Source organism: Protopterus annectens, chromosome 17.part0, assembly GCF_019279795.1.
Source record: "Protopterus annectens isolate FY-2018-M chromosome 17.part0, PAN1.0, whole genome shotgun sequence".
Classification (NCBI taxonomy): Eukaryota; Metazoa; Chordata; order Ceratodontiformes; family Protopteridae; genus Protopterus; species Protopterus annectens.
The window spans coordinates 626,900,324-626,921,461 of NC_056751.1; the positions used below are offsets into that span (position 1 = coordinate 626,900,324).

Here is a 21,138-nt window from a genome sequence, read left to right on the forward strand (position 1 = left end):
GATACCAATTTTCAAATGCAAACTGAAGAGCAGGCAACCAAAATATGGCACCAGAGTCCCCCTGCAGCCACTCCAATGTCCCATTACCTGGCTATTTCACCCCATTTATCATTAAACACTAATGTGTGCATACTGCTTTACTTCTACAATGATTATTTGGATTTTTTTTTACAGCACAACAATGCACAAACACTAATAGACATCTGGTAAAAGCAATACTGTCTTACAATGAAAATAGACTTGACATTAAAACTTGTCTGCCCTTGAAACTTACATTCATTGAAACAGCATTGAAACCCACACAACATCCAAAGAAAATGCATCTGGCCAGTGGTGGGTAAAGATTACCTTTGGGCTGTTTTCATATCATTGGTCCCTTGCACAAACAACAAGAAACATACTTGTGTTCTTTTCTTTGATACGCCTTCCTGACTTAATTATATTCCTTGTATAATACAGCACACTTGTTAGACAGAGCGCATTTTACATTTATTATTTAAACATTTTTCCAGTAGACTGCACTGTAGATAATGAAACAGAAGGCAAGAACCAGTAATGCCAAAACTGCCCAATTCAGAACATTTCCATCATAAAAGTCTACTTCCACACCCACACTATAAATAGAATAACAGCAGTGAAAGCCATAGGCATCTTGCACAGCTTCTCACACTTATTTTCAGTTTCATTTTTTTTTTTTGGGGGGGGGGGGGGGGGCAAAATGACAGAAACCAGGGACATATTTTAAACATTACTTGTATAATTCTGTAAAGCTGATAAATGCTGCAAACAAACCAGGCTTCCACCAAGGCTGTAAAAGTATAAAACTTTAATACACAAAATACACAGGATAAGTGCTTTCACACAAATTGTGCTTCATCAGATCCACAAAATAAAACGTAATTGATTGCTGTATTCTATTGGTTAATTGAAGCACATGTTTTAGTATTTAATGGGTTCTGTTTTATTTTGTGGATCTGATGAAGCACAATTTGTGTGAAAGTGCTTATCCTGCGTATTTTGTGTATTAAAGTTTTATACTTTTACAGCCTTGGTGGAAGCCTGGTTTGTTTGCAGCATTTATCGTATTTACTTCCTACTGTGTAACCTTTGGCTTCCTTGGACACGTTTTTTTTTTCTAATTTTGTAATGTTGCTACAATAAAATGTTGTGTTACCACCATGCATTTCACTAGTTAGTCTTGAATCCAGGTCCCAGGACCCTATGCACTACAGTCAGAGCAACATACCACTATGCTAAATCAGCAGCTTCCTGAAAAATAGAAGACTGAAACTTACTGGCTATCATTTAGTGAATTAATTTCTCACTTCTCACCACAGCTCTCAACCTCTTGGCAGAAAAAAACCTGGACAAACAAAGCCAATAATGGGAGAATACAAATTCAGTTTTCACTATAGCTCTCAACTGTTAGCACAAGAAACCTGGGGAATACAAATTCAGTTCTCACTATAGCTCTCAACTCTTAGCAGAAAAAAACTGGGCAAAGCTCACAAGTAGTGGTGGCTAGGGACTTTAGGGTCTTTTTACCCTGTACTCAAGGTACAGGGTTTGAGCCAGAGTACCTCTAGCCACCAGGTGTATTAAATGGGGGGGACATTTGCACACACACACACACACACACACACACACACACACACACTTTCTTCATTCCGCCGAAGTTCCAGCCAGTGCCGTTGTCGCTGATGCACAGCAAGTTCCAGCCAGTACCCACTTGCATAACATTAGAGCTGTTCCTGGTAATAGCTCTGTTCCCGCTCGCATATTAGAGATGTTCCTGTTCCTGGCTTCCCGCTCGCATTTGCGGCCAGCCAGAAATTACGTGAGCTCCTTCAGCTCAGTTCCGACTGCCTGGTAGCCCTGACTTCGTTGACATTATCATGTACGTGATGACATCATCGCCGACAGCATGAAAATTGAAAAACAAATAAAACAAAAGGGAACAAAATCAGAAATGAAGGGGTGCCACTCGGGAATCGTGACACCCCTTCATTTGGACCCCAAAACTCAGTAAAAACCAAGTAATTCGGCATGGTTGGGAGGTATGGTCACATTACAGGTGGAAAAAGTTTTGAAATTTATTGTGGTCTCATTTTTATCACAAAAACCTGGCATTTTAACAGGGGTGTGTACACTTTATATCAACTGTATATATCTATATTTTTGTGTGTGTTTTGTATCTATAGCTATATCTATGTGTGCATATATATATATTTTTTTCCTCTCTCATATATATATATATATATATATATATATATATATATATATATATATATAAAATGTTTCCCAGATTACATGCTGTGTAACCAAAGGGTTATACTTGGAAGGAGTAGATATTTTGCTATAAAGTGTATGTTTCACTATAGCAGAGCATCTCAGATCATCATTATTCTGCAAAGTGATCTGATCCCCATTACAGTTAATTAAGGGACTTTCACAGTCTCAAAGGTGAACTATAGTACAGAAGAGTGGTCCTGTATTACAGAAGAGTGGTGCTATATTACAGAAGAGTGGTGCTATAGTACAGAAGAGTGGTCCTATAGTACAGAAGAGTGGTGCTATATTACAGAAGAGTGGTGCTATATTACAGAAGAGTGGTGCTATAGTACAGAAGAGTGGTGCTATAGTACAGAAGAGTGGTGCTATAGTACAGAAGAGTGGTGCTATAGTACAGAAGAGTGGTGCTATAGTACAGAAGAGTGGTGCTATAGTACAGAAGAGTGGTCCTATAGTACAGAAGAGTGGTGCTATATTCCACAGCCAGTTCACCACTGAAGTAAGCGGTGAAGTTATCTCTGGTTTGCAAGTCACTTTTTTATTGTAAATACTTAAAGTAAGCAGTCCTTAAAGCCTTGCAGATAGCTGTGTTTTCTGTTCAATCACTAAAATCAGTAATAGGGTCGCGGATGAAGCTTAGCAGCATAAAAAATATTCTTGTTACAGTCTTTCTCACAAAAGCCTTGTGCCAGAAGATCCCCAGTAGTTGAAAGAAGATGCTTAGTTACCTGAAAATGCAGTTTGTCATTATTGTTTGTATTTTCCTTTTCTCATAGCATCACAAAGCTTACTCCTCCTTCTTAGGCATTTATGTTGTTACTTTTTTCTTTCCATTCCAGATGGCTAAGATGAGGCCTGCCGCACGATTCTACCTGCTGTATTCGTGGTCACTGCTACTGGGATTCATTTGTGTCCTGTCTGTTGTGTACTGGAGCTATAAGTGGCATGGTGGTTTTGCTTGGGATGGAACACTCCAGCACTTTAACTGGCACCCAGTGCTTATGGTTACTAGCCTTGTAATTCTCTACGGCAATGGTGGGTATTTGCAGATTAACGCAAGTGACATCATTACACTGTGCTGTATGTGACTTCTGGCTCAGTCCTAAACGTAAAGCCACAAGTTATGTTTATGGTGGTAGAGCTGAAGTATCACTTACTGTCTCATACAATGCTATGATCCTTTCATGGTGCTGGCTAGAAGTATTTGTGATTCTTTTATGTTTCTGAATGAGCAGAGGCGGACTTCTGTTAGACTGCCAGTGATGCTTGTGTACTGGTCTGTGAGGTTATTCATATATGTTTTTAAGAAACTACATAATTTGTGAAATGTTGCATAGTATATAGTCACAGTCTTTCCTTCCAAGTAACCAGGGGGCCCAGTAGTCCAGGCACAGGTATAATCTAGAATTTTTAGTTTGTATACACAGGAACCGTATTGCAGCTCCCTCCCAAAAAAAGGTATAGGTCCTCTATGCCATGGTCAGGGTGCACAGGCCCATGTTATATCCTTCAGAGTAAAAGCTATAGGCCATATAATGTCCATAGAGTACACAGCGCACAACCTTCTGATGAGCATTGGCTTTTTGGTGCATTAACTTCTTGGCAACATCATACAGATTGGCTTTTGGTTACAGCGCTATGTTGTAACTAGAGCTGCATGGCAGTCAGCAGACTGCAACAAGACTCTGTACCACATCACGGCAGTTCATCCCACAAAGGTCCACTCACACCAGTGTTGATGATCAGCACCCCACTATCCTACAGGGTAGCCAGGCACACAGGTGCAGTCATGTAAATAATGCTACAGTACAGCAGCCATGTCCACATAGGTCCATTCATACCACGAACATCTGTTGTCTATACTCCAAGCTGGACCAGCCCATTGACCATTTTCTCATGCTGTACAACAGCCAGAGTTAACAATTACCATACTGAACTGTCCAGCAGCACATGGTGGTGGTTCTGGTAAGTACATACTAATCCTATTAAATCCATGTCTATGTAACCCATTTAGAAGCTGTGCTCTATGTCTGGTATAATAGTGTACTTGTTACAGTGAAATATGTTGTTTTGTTAACATAGAACCAAACCCAGGCAAATGTAGACAGCAGCAGGTCTGTTTTGTAAAAATCCATCCTTTTGTAAACACAACAGTAAATGGACTCTGAGCCTCCTACGCACATTGTAACCAATAACACCACAAGTCAACAGTCAAATCACAGCATCTTACACACAATAAAATCCCAAGACCACGCAGAACAAAAATCAAAACCATCAGCAATTCAGAGAACACACAATATATTTACATCACAGGATTACTCTGTAAGAGTATGCAGGATGCAGTAAGGTACCAGCAGCAGTAGGATAGATCAGAGATGTCCCCTCAGCACCAAAAAAAGAAAAACACATGCGTGCACACACACACACACACACACACACACACACACACACACACACACACACACACACACACACACACACACACACACACACACGCATTACAATGACTGTTTGCTTTAAAACAAGGAAATTCAGACAAAGCTTTGTCATAAACCTAAGGCCACCAATACTGGCCAGGATTTGTCTTTGTTAAAGAAATCCAAATCTTTTACTGAATAATTGTTATTGTTCAATAAAATTATTATCTAACAGCACTTTCAAAAACCAACCAATGACATCAGCAAAATATTAACAATACAGTTTTTAAAAGTAGTAAATGTTGAAGCAACATCAGCTGTTCTACCTTCAATATTATCCAGGAATATTTTTTTGTTTTTAAGCTGATGTGAAGAATTTAGGAGGATCTGGCCTACTAATGAGGAAAGCCTTTTACTGTAGTAATAATAATGTTTACAGTGACAACTCTTAAAAACAATCTAGGAGTCTGCACACATTGTAAGGTTCACTCTTGCTAAAATGAAACACTGTACAGTCTCTGCAGTCCTAACAACCTTTCTTGAGTACCAGTGTGCCATTTATAAGTTTTAATTTGACCTCTCCTAATCAGTAGAAATACCGCCTTGAGACCCAGTTAAAAGATGGTACTGGCCTAGTAGGACTAATCTGTTCAACAAAGGATAGACAGGTAGACAGATAAATAGAAAGATGCAATAAAACACGTTTTTAAACACCAAGTGAAATGCAAAAATGACTGATCTTTTTGTGAAGCCTTACAACAACTTGATTCCATTGCATAGATATATGAGAGCTGCTGTAGCTACAAACAGTTTCTTTACACTCCTTCAATTGCTAAAACACAGTAGGTTGTCGCAAAGGCCAAATCATTCTGTTCTCTACAGCAGACCACTATTTGTTGAGTCCAGTTTTTCTCATATACCTTGAAGCAAGTTGGACCTTGCCAGCTTGCTGTGCATGCAGAAGTTCAAAAATGCTAACAAAACAGAGAACAGGAAGGGGAAATGCATAGCAGCTAACTCTTGTTAATAGTAAACCTGGCAGTCCTATGACAGGAGACAGCGGTAACCCCCACTCACCATCCAGAACTAGGTCACATTACTAAAGCAACTTGTGGTTTTCAGTGTCAGGCAGCTTTCCTCTTCCCCTACCACTTATTCCACTTCTATCGTTTACTTTTAATCTTGGGAGATGTGACAGCTCCTCACCTGCATACTTAAGTAAAGATGCTGCTTCAGTTTATGTTGCTGTTAGTAAACCGTTCAAATGGAGTTTGTGGCATACCTCCCAACTGTCCCGATTTTGCAGAACATCCCTGGTTTTTGTCTCGTATGTTTTTGCCCTGTCCCTCCAAAAATGTTTGATTTTCTGGTAAATCGCTGGAGTATAATCAGTTAATATTGCCAGACATGACCACTACTACTACTTGTTCAGAAAATGCATGTTGATGCAGTGACTGTTGTGTTACATTTATTATTTTTGAGTTTGTTCAGAATTTTTGAGTAATAAAACTGAGACATACGCTGAGGATTACAGTCAGCCAATAATTCCAGGCATTATAGTTTTGTACATATTCTTCAGAAAATGCGTGTGAATGCAATTGTTATATTAACTTCCTGTGTGAATTAGAGCAGAACTCTAGCTAGGGTAGAGCAAAGGTGGCAGCTGCAATAGGCTGAAGGAGTTAGGGGGTACAGGTGGCAAAGCACAAGTGAAGTACCAAAATGCCGGCATTGCTGATTGCCAAAATTTGTTTTGTAGTGGTGTAGCTCTTCAGTCACTTAAACAGCTATTGCTGTTAACCGACTTTGCAGTAAATAAGGTGATCAAGTAGATTGGAGGTTCCTGCCACTTCTCTGAATTAGAGTTTCTTGTTTATGGTGCTGAGTTGCCAGCCTGACGCCCATTCACGCATGTCTTTCGAAGGCCACTTGACCGCGGGGAGGACATGCAGACTCCACATTAGAGTAATATTTATTTATTTAGGAACATAAAAAAATACTAGGCAAGCAATCATGGGGATCATAAGATGACTAGTCATCTATTTAAGAAGATAAAGTTCTTACCTCCCTTTAAATGCATTTAATAGTGTTTACCTTCCAAATCAAGCAGGGCCATGCATTCGGTAGTAGCGAAGGGTGGTGTGTACAGTGGGCAGACATTTGTTTGTTTATTTTGTTAACCAGGGTAGACCACTGATCAATTCTTACCAATCTGAGTCTCAGTTTGGTGTCAGTAATATAGCTACTTATACAAAGTACATAACATAACATGACAAAAACATGAAGTGACAATGAATAAAATACAAAGAATGTGTGATGTTAAGCATGCAAAAGTTACATAAGCCAGTAAAGTGAAAGGATAAAATGACACTGATATAATACATTTAAGTGTAAAGCTTGCTTTACATTTAGAAAGAGAGTGATATGTATAAGCATGGTGTTAAAAAGTCTGAGGTAGCAAAATGAGGCCATGAAAACTAGCAGAGCAGTTAAAGTGGAGGGAGAGAGACTAGTTGAAAAATGTAAAACTTGAAAATGCATTGTTGTTTTTTGTTTGTTTTTTGTCCCTGACTCTTGAGCAAGGAAGTTCAGAGCTGGAGTTTATACTAGGATGGAAACCTTCCACAGGTCCCTGAGGCATTGCTTTTGCTTAGTGCTGTGTGGTTGTGCACAATAAAATAATACTCTGATAAAAACATTTCGCAGAACAATAGAATTCTTCTCTAGTGGTCCCAATGTGTGACTGAAACTAGATAATCCAGCTGTAAGTTCGCACACAGGGGCTGTCAGTGAGGCATTCTTTTGCTGTGCTGATGTAACGCCTTCCAGACTGTCAAGTTGTTAGGCTGCAGAAAGATGAATAATTATTCTATCAATGATTATATTATTCCATTGATGATTACTGACTGATTTGACTGACTCACTGCAGAAACACACAGTCACCCCAGCATTTCACAAAGTTCATGGTGGCGCCCCTGAAGTTCTTAAAAATGTATGCAGCTGTGCATAGACTGGGTATGCCTCATGACACCCATGAGTCCAGGATCTGCTTTCCCTTCACATATCAAACCGTTCCACATGTACCATAACAAGGGATCTAAACCTGGTTCAGTAGATCAATAAAACAAGGTGGTAAGACAGATCCATTATACAGCATCTCCCTCCCCTCTGGAAAAGGCTTCCCAATCACAGCTAAAAGTGTGTTGTACATTATCTTCCTTAAAAATTGGATGGAATTTCATAAATTTACCCCAGGCTTGATGACCTAACCCTCCATCAGAAGGGGAAGCCCTCTAAGGTGGGAACTGACAAGGCATTATGGTCACAAGACCCAGTAGCCTTGAATGTCCTATGACTCCTATTGTCCTATTGATTTTATTTATTTATTAACAGGGTAAAACCAGTTGACCTAAGTGGCTCTTTTTAGTAGGCAAATGGAAATTAAGAAAATCAAACCAAAGGCAACAGGATAAAATTTATTAGCATAGCATTAATCCTCATTGTTAAAGTGGTAGACACTCTTTCATCTTTTTTAGCAAATCTATATGTGGAGAATGGTGAAGAACCTTAGTCCTGCTTTCCAGTTACTTTAGCATGCTTTACATGGACCATTAGAAATGTTTGAATAACTTTCATATGAAGTTCACGTTGTAAGCTTCAGTAGTATTGAATGTCCTTCTATATCACATTTACTGTATTCTAATTATTAAGGATCTCCCGCCCAGGGAAGCCCAATGTTCAGACAGTATACCCAAGCCCTAATAAGCTTGTATGTGCCGTACATCACACGTGTGGTCCCCACACAAAATGTAGGGCATAAAAAAGATGTACAGATGCAGTTACCCAGAACTTCTTTGTCACCAGTCTGAACGCTAATATTGCTTGTTGGTCTGAATGCCTTGCTGCTGTGCTTAATACCTAGTCATTAGATACCATTTGGGTGTTTTTTTTTTTTTCTTTTGGTCTTGTATTTTATTTTGGTCTGAGTTATGAGTTAACTCTTAAGGCAGTATACATTCTTTCAGAGCGCAATCTAGTGGCAGACTCTCTGAGCAGGTCCAAAATACAGGCTCATGAATGGATGCTTCACAGAGACATGTTTCTCGACATTGTCCATTAGTGGAGAATTCCTCTAGATCTTTTTGCCTCCCCTCTGAACAGGTAATGCCCTCTCTTCTGTTCCAGAGTGCCATGCCATATGATGTGGAAGACGGATGCTGTTTCTTTTCCTTGGATGTTTCTTTATGCTTTTCCTCCTCTTCCTCTACTTTGAGGAGTCCTGCAGAAGATTCAGCTGGACTCCCCAAAAATCTTGCTTGTGATTCCCTTTTGGCCAAGACAGCACTGGCTCCCCCCCCCCCCTTAATGCATCTGGCCAGGGGCAATCACCACAAATTATCTCACTGGTTGGACTTCCTTACACAGGATAAGGGGTCTCTCATACATCCTCACTTGTCCACTCTTAACTGACACTGTGGGTGATAGGGTTTTGATCCCTTTGAGGCAACTCTTTTCTGAGGACATGCTCAGGGTTTTACAGGAGGCAAGGAAACCCTCAACCAGAAAATTTTATATGTCCAAATGGAAAATATTTTCTGTCTGGTGCCATGCTTGTAACCAGGACCCTTTTTCAGTGGGTGTTCCTTTGGTCCTCTCTTATTTGTGTGAGTTGCTGCAGTCTGGCCTAGTCTATTCTTCTGTGAAGGCCTATTTGTCAGCCATTTCTGCTTGTCTGCCATTGAATCCTCCTTTGGCTTCTTGTTTGAGGTCAAATAATTTCTTAAAGGTGTCCTGTATATTAGGCCTCCAAGGAAACCTGTTCCTCTTCCTTGGAACCTTAATTTTGTTTTGGAAAAATTGACTAAGGCTCCTTTTGAGCCTGCAAAATTTGCTTTTTTGCAACATTGTACCCGGAAGACTGTTTTGTTGCTGGCTGTTACTTCTATTGTGAGGGTTTCTGAGCTCTAGGCCCTTATGGCCATTACTCCTTTTTTTGTTTTTTCACAGGGACAGGGTGTCCCTTCATACCAATCCTTCTTTTATGCTCAAGATAGTGAATGAGTTGTCCATGAATCCGTCGGTACAACTCCCTTCCTTTTCCTTTCTTCTCAGTCTTCTAGTGAGAGGGTCTTGCATACCTTGGATTTGCACAGACAGCTCAGGTACTATTTGGATAAAACTTAGGCCATTCATAAGTCTGATCAGCTTTTTGTTTCCTTACATCCCAGGACATTTGGTTTGGCTGTTTCTAAGCAAACAATCTCCTGCTAGATATTCCTAGACCATTTCTTTTTGTTATACTTTTCATGGCAAATTTTTGCCTACTTCTGTTAGAGCTCATTTCACTAAGGCTGTTTCCTGTTCTGATGCTCTCTTCAAAGGTTTGGACACCAATTACATCCTTGAAGCTGCTACTTGGTCTTCAGTGCATACCTTTACTAAGCATTAGAAGTTGGATATGGTTTCTAGGGCCAGAACAGGTTTTGCTAGAATCATTTTATATGGGTTTGTTGAGGGCTCATCTCAGCTTTCCACCTCCCATTCTGTTTTTGAGCTTTTTTACTTTCCCTAACATTAAAAACATTGCAACAGTGAAAAAAGGACATAGTACAGTTGTGTAAAATCTTACCATAACAGTAGATGTCCTTCTCTTTATTGTTGCAATATTCATTCCCTCCCTCCACCACCTTGTTTTTTTTTCTGGTATTTGTTTTGGATTCCCTTCTCTTTAAGGGTTTTCCCCTTTTGTTCTGCATTTTTCCTTCTGGATGTGCATGGACTCCTTTGTTCTATGAAGACTGTTCTCTTTTGGGGCAGTTCAGTTCTGAGTAATTCCATCCATACATCACTTTTATGCCCTATATTCTGTGTGAAGAGCATATGTATGATGTACTGTGCATACAAGATCATTAGACTTTGGTATACTGGTTGAATGTCAGGCTGCCTTGTGCAGGAGATCCCTAATGTTTCTTTTTTCTACAGCCAAGAAGAATAGAATGTCCACACTCCTGTACCTAGATTTCAAACTTGTGTGTGTAGAATGAATAGTTCCTAAGATGGCAAGCACATGTGACTTGGCTACAGGATCAAAGCTTACTGTCAATTAATAGAGTTCTGGGACTGATGCACTTAGAAACACTGAGTTCTTGTACTCCTAAAATGCCATCATCTTGCCAAACTGTAGCATAAAAATGCCATCTAGAATTATAGAATCACATTTTGCCTTACCTCCTTTTCTGAGGAGCAATAGGTCAGTCAATACTACGGTTGAATTTATGAATACTTCTCTAACTGTCTAAGACCTTCTTAAAGGAAGATATTGTGTCACATTTTTTGATCAGGAGAAGAAGTTTGTCGCAGTGGAGGAGTAGTCACTGCATGACAAATATCTATTTGTCCACTGTGATTTATTTTCTGAAATAGGTTGAGAAATGAAAGATGAGACTTGCATATTGTAGCCTGGTTGGACAGACTAAGATATACATTTATGACCCCAGCTTGAGGTAATTGACAATGATCTGTGCGTTAAATCAAAAAAATACTGCATGTCATGTAAACTGAAGTTAGATCTGACAGAGCTCTGTCAAGGGCAAAAGCACATCTATTTCTTTTTCAGTAAATACATTTTGATGTCTAATATGTTTTGATATGTATTATATTTTGATATGCAATACATTTTGATATCTAAACAAATTATGATTGTTTGATTACTCTGAAGTCTCAACTGAGCTCATCTGCATCTCATAGTTCTTTTTTTCCCAATTTTTTTTGGATTCTCAGCCGGCAGCTTTGTTGCTCACAAGTACCAGTTTTCCTTGTGGTCTATTGTTTTTCCTTATGGGAGGGAGATGTCTTACCCCCTCCCCCCCCCACACACACACACACACACACACACAAACAAGGCTGGAGAACTGTTGTGCTTCAATACAAAGAAGTGTGTGTGTGTGTGTGTGTGTGTGTGTGTGTGTGTGTGTGTGTGTGTGTGTGTGTGTGTGTAGGTAAATATTTACATATATAAACAAAGAATAAAAAAGTCACACAGACCAATTAGTAAAAACTACAAGAAAAACATAGCCAAGCTACAGTTTTCACTGTGTGATACCTTAAATCTCTTGTAATAGAGGCCCATGGGATATATGCAGATGACCCTTTAAGGACTTCAAGTGTTTCAGCTATATGGCTTCTGAATGTCTGACTTTTTACCTTTATTTTTAAGTGTTTATGAATTCAGAACAATAAAGCCAAACCCCACCAGCTGTGGACATACATATTTCGACCTAGTTATGCTGTCGTCAGCACAGCATAAGTGGACTGTTTGGCTGTACTTTAGAAACACAAGGTGTTTGCAAAAATATCTCAACTAACATCTAAACCAAAGAGTAAAAAGGACACACAGAGAAACCAATTGGTAAAAACAGGAAAAGCCTAGCCAAGCTAGAGTTTTCACTGTGTGATACTTTAAACCTCCTGTAATAGAGGTCAATGGGATATATGCAGATAACCCCTTAAGTACATAAGGCCGAAACATACATGTCCACAGCTAGTGGGGGTTGGCTTTATTAGCCTGAATTTGTCCACAAAGACATAAAAAGTCATGGAAATTCAGAAGACATGTAGCTGAAACACTTGATGTCCTTGAGGAGTCATCTGCATATATCCCATGAAAGACCCTGTGTTATAAAGATAATCAGATGAAAAGAAGGAAGCTCTAATACAGACATGCTGAATATCATGATGAGATAATCTGTGTGCAAGGCCTGGGATAAAACTATAAAGCTCTGATTACAGCCAGGTGACAAGCCTGCTACAAATAATTCACTCAGTGGGTCCCCTCTAAGGACTAAGCTGACATGTAAATATTCGAGCTGGGGGTGGACATTAGGTTGCCATGCCACCAATAAGTGGTTGCCTTCTTGGTGGGTGTATGGGAACATGCACCCATATGAGGAGGGCATTGTGAGCCTCCACAGTGATGCAGATCCTTTACCCCCCCCCCCACACTCAGTGGGTGGGTTAGGCCAGTCAAATGCTGCAATTGCTGAAATGTTAGTGTTACGAAAGGAGATACGGTCAGCCCAGCTATCTGGAATTTTATAAATAATTATATGTCATTTGTGGATATCAACATGATTCATATGCTGATGTTACAAATGTATTAGAACTGTATGTTATGTGTATATCAAACTGCTGGTACAGAAGTGTGTGTTGTAACGGTTGTAAAGTACTGACCTTTAAAAATGTATCCACGGTGTAACTTACTGGAACAGAAATGTACATACAGTATTGTAACTGTTTAGATGTATATATTTTAAAAAGGGAAACTGGAATACAGAAGGTTGACTTGCAAAACTTCAGAAAAATAGTTTAAATTAAATGACTTTATAGCCATGCTATAAAAAAGGATGTTATCTTTCAGTTTCAGTGCAGTAATAGACACACTGTCTAGAACTGGAGGTTCACTGTATTGTCTTGAAAGTGTTTTTATTATTTTATGACTTCCAGGATCTGCCTTAGATCAAAGAAAAGCCTTGTCTATGTATTTTCAGAGGTAAATGCTAAATTCTACCAGCTGCATCAGTGGAGGTTTTACCTTGGATAGAGTCAGATAAGAAGTGATGTCATCCTGCAAGCTCTCCCAGCAGTAATATTTAGGTTCATAGGTTCATAGATTAGTACTAGGCTAAGTGCCCTTGTGGGCCATTTTAAGCCTATCCAATTGCACCATGTGAGAATCAAACCCTGCACTTTGTGTCTGTAAGGTAAACACCTTAATCATTGTGCCAACCTCCCACCCCTACTATTTGAGACATTAAGAACTCTGTGAGAGAGACTGGTTATTCTCTATATTTCTTTGACCTGACAACATCAGCTGGAAGACCCACTCACCACATCTGCCCTGTTTGCTGTGTAAGTAAGTTACTAGAGTACAGTAATTCTCTTAGATACAGTCAGGGATACAGCAAATATTAATTTATCTGTTTGTCTTTATTTATTTTAGACTGTCCTATAATATATTTCCTATGATTTTAAACTCTTATGTTACTGTGGTTATGTACTGAGTATTTTCTTGTTCTTTTATTGTTTATTATTAAATATATTTAAACCTTTCATTGTGGCTGATATTTGAGAGACATATATAGGTTCTGAGAGTACTTTCATATTTATTTGGTGACACTGTGTAGGCCACACCTAATAGCCTTGCTCTTGATCAAACTACCATTTGTATTAATAGTAACATTACACAGTAAGATTGGACACCCTTTGTTAAGGGCCTTTAAGTAGCTGATAAGGATGTGGCTGGTGGCAGTGATAACTACCTTATAGTCTGGGCAGAAGGGGGCATAGCTACTAAACCTGTGCCAGCCTTTTCCTGTGTGTGTGTGTGTGTGTGTGTGTGTGTGTGTGTGTGTGTGTGTGTGTGTCAGCTACTTGGGCAGGGACAAGCAGCACTGGTTGGACAGAGAGGGTGCTGGAGGTCTTGGGCTTGGCCACTCAGCTGAGATCTCAACCCTATAGCTGTGTCAGTGGGGAGTCTTATTGGGGATCTGGAGAAAGAGGGAAAAACTGGCCCCAGACTGACTGTGGTTTCTGTGTGCTCTTAATGGAAATTGCACTTGATGCAGAGAGCTGCATCTGGAAATACTGTGTGTGTAACTTGTCATCCTCCCAATGTACATCCCCCACTGGTGCTAGTGGTGAGGATTAGGCTTCTTGATTACTGAGCCAGTGGTGGAGCATCACAGCTGGTATGCGCACAAAGGAAATCCTTTCTACCTGAACTAAAGCCCCCCCCCCCCCAAATACCTCTCATCTTGGCTCCAGGTGAAAGCTCACTCAGAGGTCAGGAAAAAATAGGGTTCTTTTCAGAGATGATTTGATGTTTGGTAGGCACAGGGGCAAAAATTACCTTGGAAAAAAATCTGTGTGCAAGGTCTGTTCAAATTCATCTTCTACTTCATGATCAGCCACAAGGTGAAATACTTGGGTAAACATATGAAGTACATATTAGACGTGTAGTAGAAATAGAGAATGTAAAATATTGTTTTGGCCAGATAAGTTTCATCAGATTGATCAGATTGGTAAAGAACTGTCAAGTATGTTGAACTCATTTTAGTAAGATAAAGAAAAGGAAATAATTCCACTTGAGATTCTAGACAGTCCATGGAATAAGCTTGCTACTGACTTGCTTTGATTTGAAAAATGTCTTTGATTCAGAAGTGATTAAAATGAGACAGGCCTGCTGTCATTCAGTCATTTTTCTCCTCAAAGCAGTATTCTGTACAAGTGGGATTCTGTTTATTCTTAGTGTGACAGTAGTGTGCAGTCCAAGTCAGTAGTTTTGCATAGTTACCCAAAAATCGGAATACAAAAGCCAGTGTTGTGGCATTGAGGGAAAAAGCCCTAACTACAGCTGTCCACACAACCCAGATTCAGTTGCTGGTTTGGATGTTTGAAGCTCTGGCAAGAAGGGATAGGTATTCAGCAAGGTATTCCTGTGGGGGAGGGATGGTTCATAAGGGGAGTAACCCTCGGACATAACAGGTGTGAACTTGGGGGGTGTCAAGTTGTAGGTCATAAGTGTATAGAGCCCCCTGTGAAAGCAGTCAAAAGCATGACCGCACAGAATGCCTTTACGTCTCACTCTGGATCCAGCCTTGGAACAGCAATAGTCCAGGAACTGTAAGAGAGACTGTTAGACCTGGCGATGGACGGGGGCTGTGACGTCTGGTTAATATCCCACCAAACTGTCATCAATATGTGACATCCCCTACTATCCTGGGTCAGTAACTAAGGAACTTCAATCCTCACTGTCATTTGAACAGGAGTAATAATTCACAATTTCCCCTAAGAGCACAACAGGAACATGCTGTATAACCTGGGACTGCACTATATATGTAACTCCTTATTACACACTTCAGACAAAGTGTGCCAGTTTAAGACCTCTGATATACTCACATGTAAATAAATTGACTCGTACATCCAAACACTTCTGGGAAAGCCTGACACAGATTTCCAACTCATTGTAAGCACTAAATAAGCTACAAATTACTACAGCACTCAACTTTCCTCACTTGTCTAGAGGAAAACAGTTTTTAGTACTTAATAAGCACCTATCCAGGCAAGTCTAAGGGTCAGCTCCCAGTGTTTTCTCCTGTCTACCTGATGAATCTGGGCATCTTGGGGCAATGCAGCAATTGCCTCATGTACACAGACAACCCTCTCCTCCTACCACCCAACACTACAACCTGTGAGAGATGCACTTATATAGCCAAACTGGAAGCAAAGCTCTCTTCACCCAAGACTGGACTAGACAGTCAAGAGGAGAAGGTACACCCTTGCACCACACCACACTCATCACATAGTCCCTCAAAACCTACACCACCAAAACACACACACATAGAAACACAAAACACACCCCTACATTCGCAGAGGCTTTCAATAAAAATCTACCCAAGCAACAGGGACCTCCAAAGCAGAAACGCAAGCAACCTCCACCCCCCAACACAACCCAAATGACACACAGCCCACAAACTCAGTGTGCCACTCAACCACAGCCCATAAGCATAACAACGTACCAAGCACTATAGTCATAGGTGAATCTATAGTCAGGCACACTGATGTTCCACTCACCAGGCTAAACAAGGAGAAAGTTACTGTCAGCTGCCTGTTGGGTGCCACAATCCACCAAATAAGGCATGCAGTCAGGTCACTCCACAAGTACAAATATGACTCTGTCATTGTCCATGTGGGTGTGAATGACCCGAGACGTACCTCCCTGGACTACATGAAGAGAGACCTGGAGGAGCTGTCCAATCTTGTAGCCAAGGCAGGTATGACCCTTGAGTAGCATCCTGCCATCACCCAGAATGATACCACAGTACAAGGACAAAATGATTGACTTCAACAATTGGCTAAGCTTCTGGTGTCATTCTAAGGGTATCCTGTATCTGTCTGCCTGGGATGACATGATCAACGAACCACGATGCTTTGCCAGAGATGGCCTGCACCTGTCGCCCTTGGAATTCTGGATACTGGCTTAGGCTTTTGCCACCCCTAAAGTTCTTTTTTAGGCAAGGTTCAAATGACAAATTCACCACCGTAACAGGTACATGCAAGCAAAATCTGAGGGTAATGCTACTAAATGCTAGAAGTCTAAACCTCAAAATGCACTCACTCGAGGCACTCCTTAAAATGGAGAACATCGACATCTGTGCAGTGACAGAGACCTGGTTCAAGGCTCCAGAGAGCACCCCTGCATTACCAGGCTATAATTCATACTACACCTTTTGGCCACCTAACCTGGACCGAAACACTAAAGGCGGAGACATGTCCATATTCATTAAGGATATCCACACCTCCAGGCTAGTTGCTCAGCATAATGCATCTGAGATTATCCAAGTGCAAATAACTCTGGGCAAGACCGCAATCCAAATTGTAGCTTGCTACAGATCCCCCACCATGCCCCAGGATTCCCACTCCTCATTTCTTGATACACTGGAAAATATTAGGGTACAACCTAACACCCTAATAATGGACAATTTCAACTACCCTACAATTAACTGGGAAAACTACGCATGTACCAACTCATGTGCTCAACGTTTTCTGGAATTCATAAATTCCAACGTCTTGGATCAACTTATCCACACCCCCACCAGGAGCAGCAATATCCTAGATCTGGTCATTACCAACATGGCCAACTGGTGTTCCACAGCAGAGGTCAGTTCCTCATTGGTCAGATCCGACCACAAGCTAATCACCCTAGACATCCACATCCCACCCCCAGTAGGAAAACCACCGTAAAAGATTTCTCCAAAGCCAACTTCACGCTTCTTAAAGCAGAAGTGGCAAACTTCACGACACCCATGCTGACAGACAATAGAGGTATGACTGCTGAATCCTACACAAATGCACTTTATAAGCACTTACACGAGTGCATGGATCATGCAATCCCTAACAGAACCAAGATGCTATCCTCCAAAAAAAGGAAGTCAATCTGGTGGTCCCCTGCCATAAACAAACTCTACAACAGAAGAACGAAACTGTTGCAAAAAAGAATAAAATGTCATGATTGGAGGAACTCCCTGGTCAGCCTCAGTAAGAAGCTGAGATCTCTCATAAAATCCTCCAAAGCTAGTTATGAAAACAAAATCACCACTGATTCTAAAGACAACCACAAAGCATTCTATAGCTATGTCAAGAATCTCAATGACAGTACTCGGATCTGCTCTGAGTTACAGCAGAATGGCACTAAATATACAGAACCAACTGATATTGCCAGCATCCTGCTAGATAGGTTCAGTGCTAACATTACTCACCTCTCATCCCTTAAAGGGCCCATCCCTATACCGGAAGAATGTAAAGTTCCTGTAATCACGGCTGCACAGGTAAAAAACACACAGGTTATACAGCATGTTCCTGTTGTGCTCTTAGGGGAAATTGTGAATTATTACTCCTGTTCAAATGACAGTGAGGATTGAAGTTCCTTAGTTACTGACCCAGGATAGTAGGGGATGTCACATATTGGTGACAGTTTGGTGGGATATTAACCAGACGTCACAGCCCCCATCCATCGCCAGGTCTAACAGTCTCTCTTACAGTTCCTGGACTATTGCTGTTCCAAGGCTGGAGCCAGAGTGAGACGTAAAGGCATTCTGTGCGGTCATGCTTTTGACTGCTTTCACAGGCGGCTCTATACACTTATGACCTACAACTTGACACCCCCCAAGAACACAGCATCCATGGGACCCGACAACATCCCAGGCTGCATTCTACATGAACTACAGAATGAACTGGCACCCCACTTAATACCATGTTCAATCATAGTCTCACCTCAGGCTTTGTGCCCACTGTATGGGGCACAGCAACAGTTATCCCACTCCACAAAGCGGGAGCCACCATGGACCCCGGGAAATACCGTCCCAATAGCTTAATGAGCCTGGTCTGCAAGGCTATGGAACGTATCATCATGGAACTTATAAACAAATACATTGGTAATCTCTAAACTCTGGACCCTACCCAGTTCGGGTTTGTAAAAGGCAGATCATGTCTCCTAAACCTGATAGACTTTTTTTGAAGTGGTCACCAAAGCCATAGATGAGGGTAAGGTGGTTCACACAGCCTATCTAGATCTCGCCAAGGCTTTCAACACCATCCCCCACTCTGGAATTATAGATAAACTCACTAAACTAGGTATAAATCCCTATGTCACAAGATGGGTTACCAACTGGCTCACTGACAGAACCCACACTGTGAAAGTAGCAGATTCCAAATCCAACTTCAAACCAGTGACAAGTGGAGTACCACAGGGTTCAGTCCTGGGTCCTCTACTGTTTGGTATCTACTTCTCTGAAGTACAGGCTAACACAGAAGGTCTTTGGCTAATGAAGTTCACAGATGAATGCAAACTAGGAGCCATAATCAAAATGCCTAATGATGTGGACATCCTACAAAAGGGTCTCACTGAGACAGATACCTGGTGTCAAAGCCATGGCCTCAAGCTCAGTGCCAAAAAGTGCATTGTCATTCCTTTTGGTAAAAACTCTGTACCCATGAACTACCACATGGGCAGTAGTCTACTTAACACCGAAAGTGTGATGAGACCTTGGGACACAGGTGGACAGTAGTCTCTCCTTTGATAATCACATCGCCACAGTAGTCAGGAAATCCTTCTATGTGGCACACCTCATTACAAAAGGTTTCTCATCCAGGAAAAAAGAGGTCATTGTTCCCCTCTACTCATCACTCATTAGACCCATTATATAGAGTACAACGCCCCTTTTGGTATGTACCTCACAAGACATCTACAACAACTGGAAAGGCCGCAGAAATACCTCACAAAGAGGATTACCGGCCTCAAACGGATGCCCTACGCAGACGGTCTCAAAAACTCCAGCCTACTCAGAGGCGATCTCTGCCTAACATACAAAGCTATGTCAAACCCAGAGCTGTTGGACATGCTCCACTTAAAGAAATCCCAATCCCTCCAGGCTACACGCTCTAGGGACCTAAACCTTGTCACCACAATAAACAGAACATGCTGGAGGGATAGATTTCTGTCCCAGAGACTTCCCATACTCTGGAACAAACTAACTATCTATATCAAACTAAGCTCCTCATTAGCACTCTTCAAGAAAAATCTTGATTGGATGGGAGATGGGAAATTCACCCCAGGTATCACTTCTGTGGCTCTATTTGACAGGGGCACAGGCAAATAATTTTCTTGGATGGTGAAAGCCAGGGTGCCATTTGGCTAGGCTTATATAGGCCCTAGGGCCAAAAGCCTAGTACCTACCTATGAATCTATGTCTCTTCCCCAAAATAACATGATAATGGGCTGACACCAATCAGCGCATCTACATGTCCTTTCACAGGAGTGTCCAGTTATTAAAATTAGGTATCAAAGCAAATGGTAGAAAATGACCTAAAGCAACCAGGCTCTTGGAGTGACCTGGGAATTATCAAAGCAGGTATAAGCACACTCAAATCACTGAATAATGCATTGATTGACCAGCCACAATGTAAGATAATAAAAATATTTAATAATGAGCAAAATGATTAAAAATATAAAACAGTAATTTCAATTAACAAATAGAATTCAATCACCAGAAAAATGAAATTAATACTACAGGATAGAAATTTAACATTTACAAAAAAACTCTATAATTAGCTATAATTTCCTAGCTAATTGAAGAACACTGTCCCTGATCTAAACTAAATATTACAACAGAGCAAAGGCAGGCAGTTACAGACCTTGGTGAGTCCTTTGGGTATCAGATATTCCACTGTTCAGTACAATAACACAGCTGTGAACACAACTGAGAACTCAACTCAACTGTGGGCTGAACACAACTGAACTCAACTCAACAACTGATAACTGTCTTCAGCAGGCTCTTTTATAAGCTAGGTTAACTGTATCAACTGTTCCACTTCTTATTTTCATTTCACTCTTTAAAAATAAACAAACAGCTGTTCTTTTAAAGTTCATTTCTGTCTTTCAGTCTCTGACAGTAAACGCAGAGCATCTTGAACACATTCCAATGACATTATCTGTAGATCAGTTGACTCTGAGAGAGTCTGCATTTAGAATCTCCTGCACAAATATGCGCAGTTAGACATGTAACCGAACACTGTACATCTTTTAAAAATCCTGTGCAGACAGAGTATTTATTTGCAATATCATAGCTAGTCATGCTGGCATAGATGACTGTGTTTAATTTCTTCACAGAGGCCACTGAAGTAAGACAGAAAAAGTGAAGCAGAAGGGAAAAATGGGAATGCAGGCATGTTACTGTCACTCTTAGATTCCACAGTCCTATGCTTAAGTTGAGGGAGTTCTACAGTTTAAAAAACATCAAAAGTGTTAGTGCAACATAAAAATGTTTCATAGACTCACCTCAGGCTCTGTGCCCACTGAATGGCACATAGCAAC

The 21,138-nt window shown here is 40.8% G+C and overlaps 1 protein-coding gene across 2 annotated transcripts in view; it reads left to right on the forward strand.

Moving 5' to 3' along the window:
* The window catches only part of LOC122791301 (lysosomal membrane ascorbate-dependent ferrireductase CYB561A3), a 207,233-nt gene that overhangs the window by 73,576 nt on the left and 112,519 nt on the right, over positions 1-21,138 (forward strand). For both annotated transcript variants that reach the window (XM_044058995.1, XM_044058994.1), the window contains exon 2: positions 3,132-3,327. In XM_044058995.1, coding sequence (XP_043914930.1) covers positions 3,132-3,327 — 196 coding nt within the window. The remainder of the gene's footprint in view (positions 1-3,131; positions 3,328-21,138) is intronic.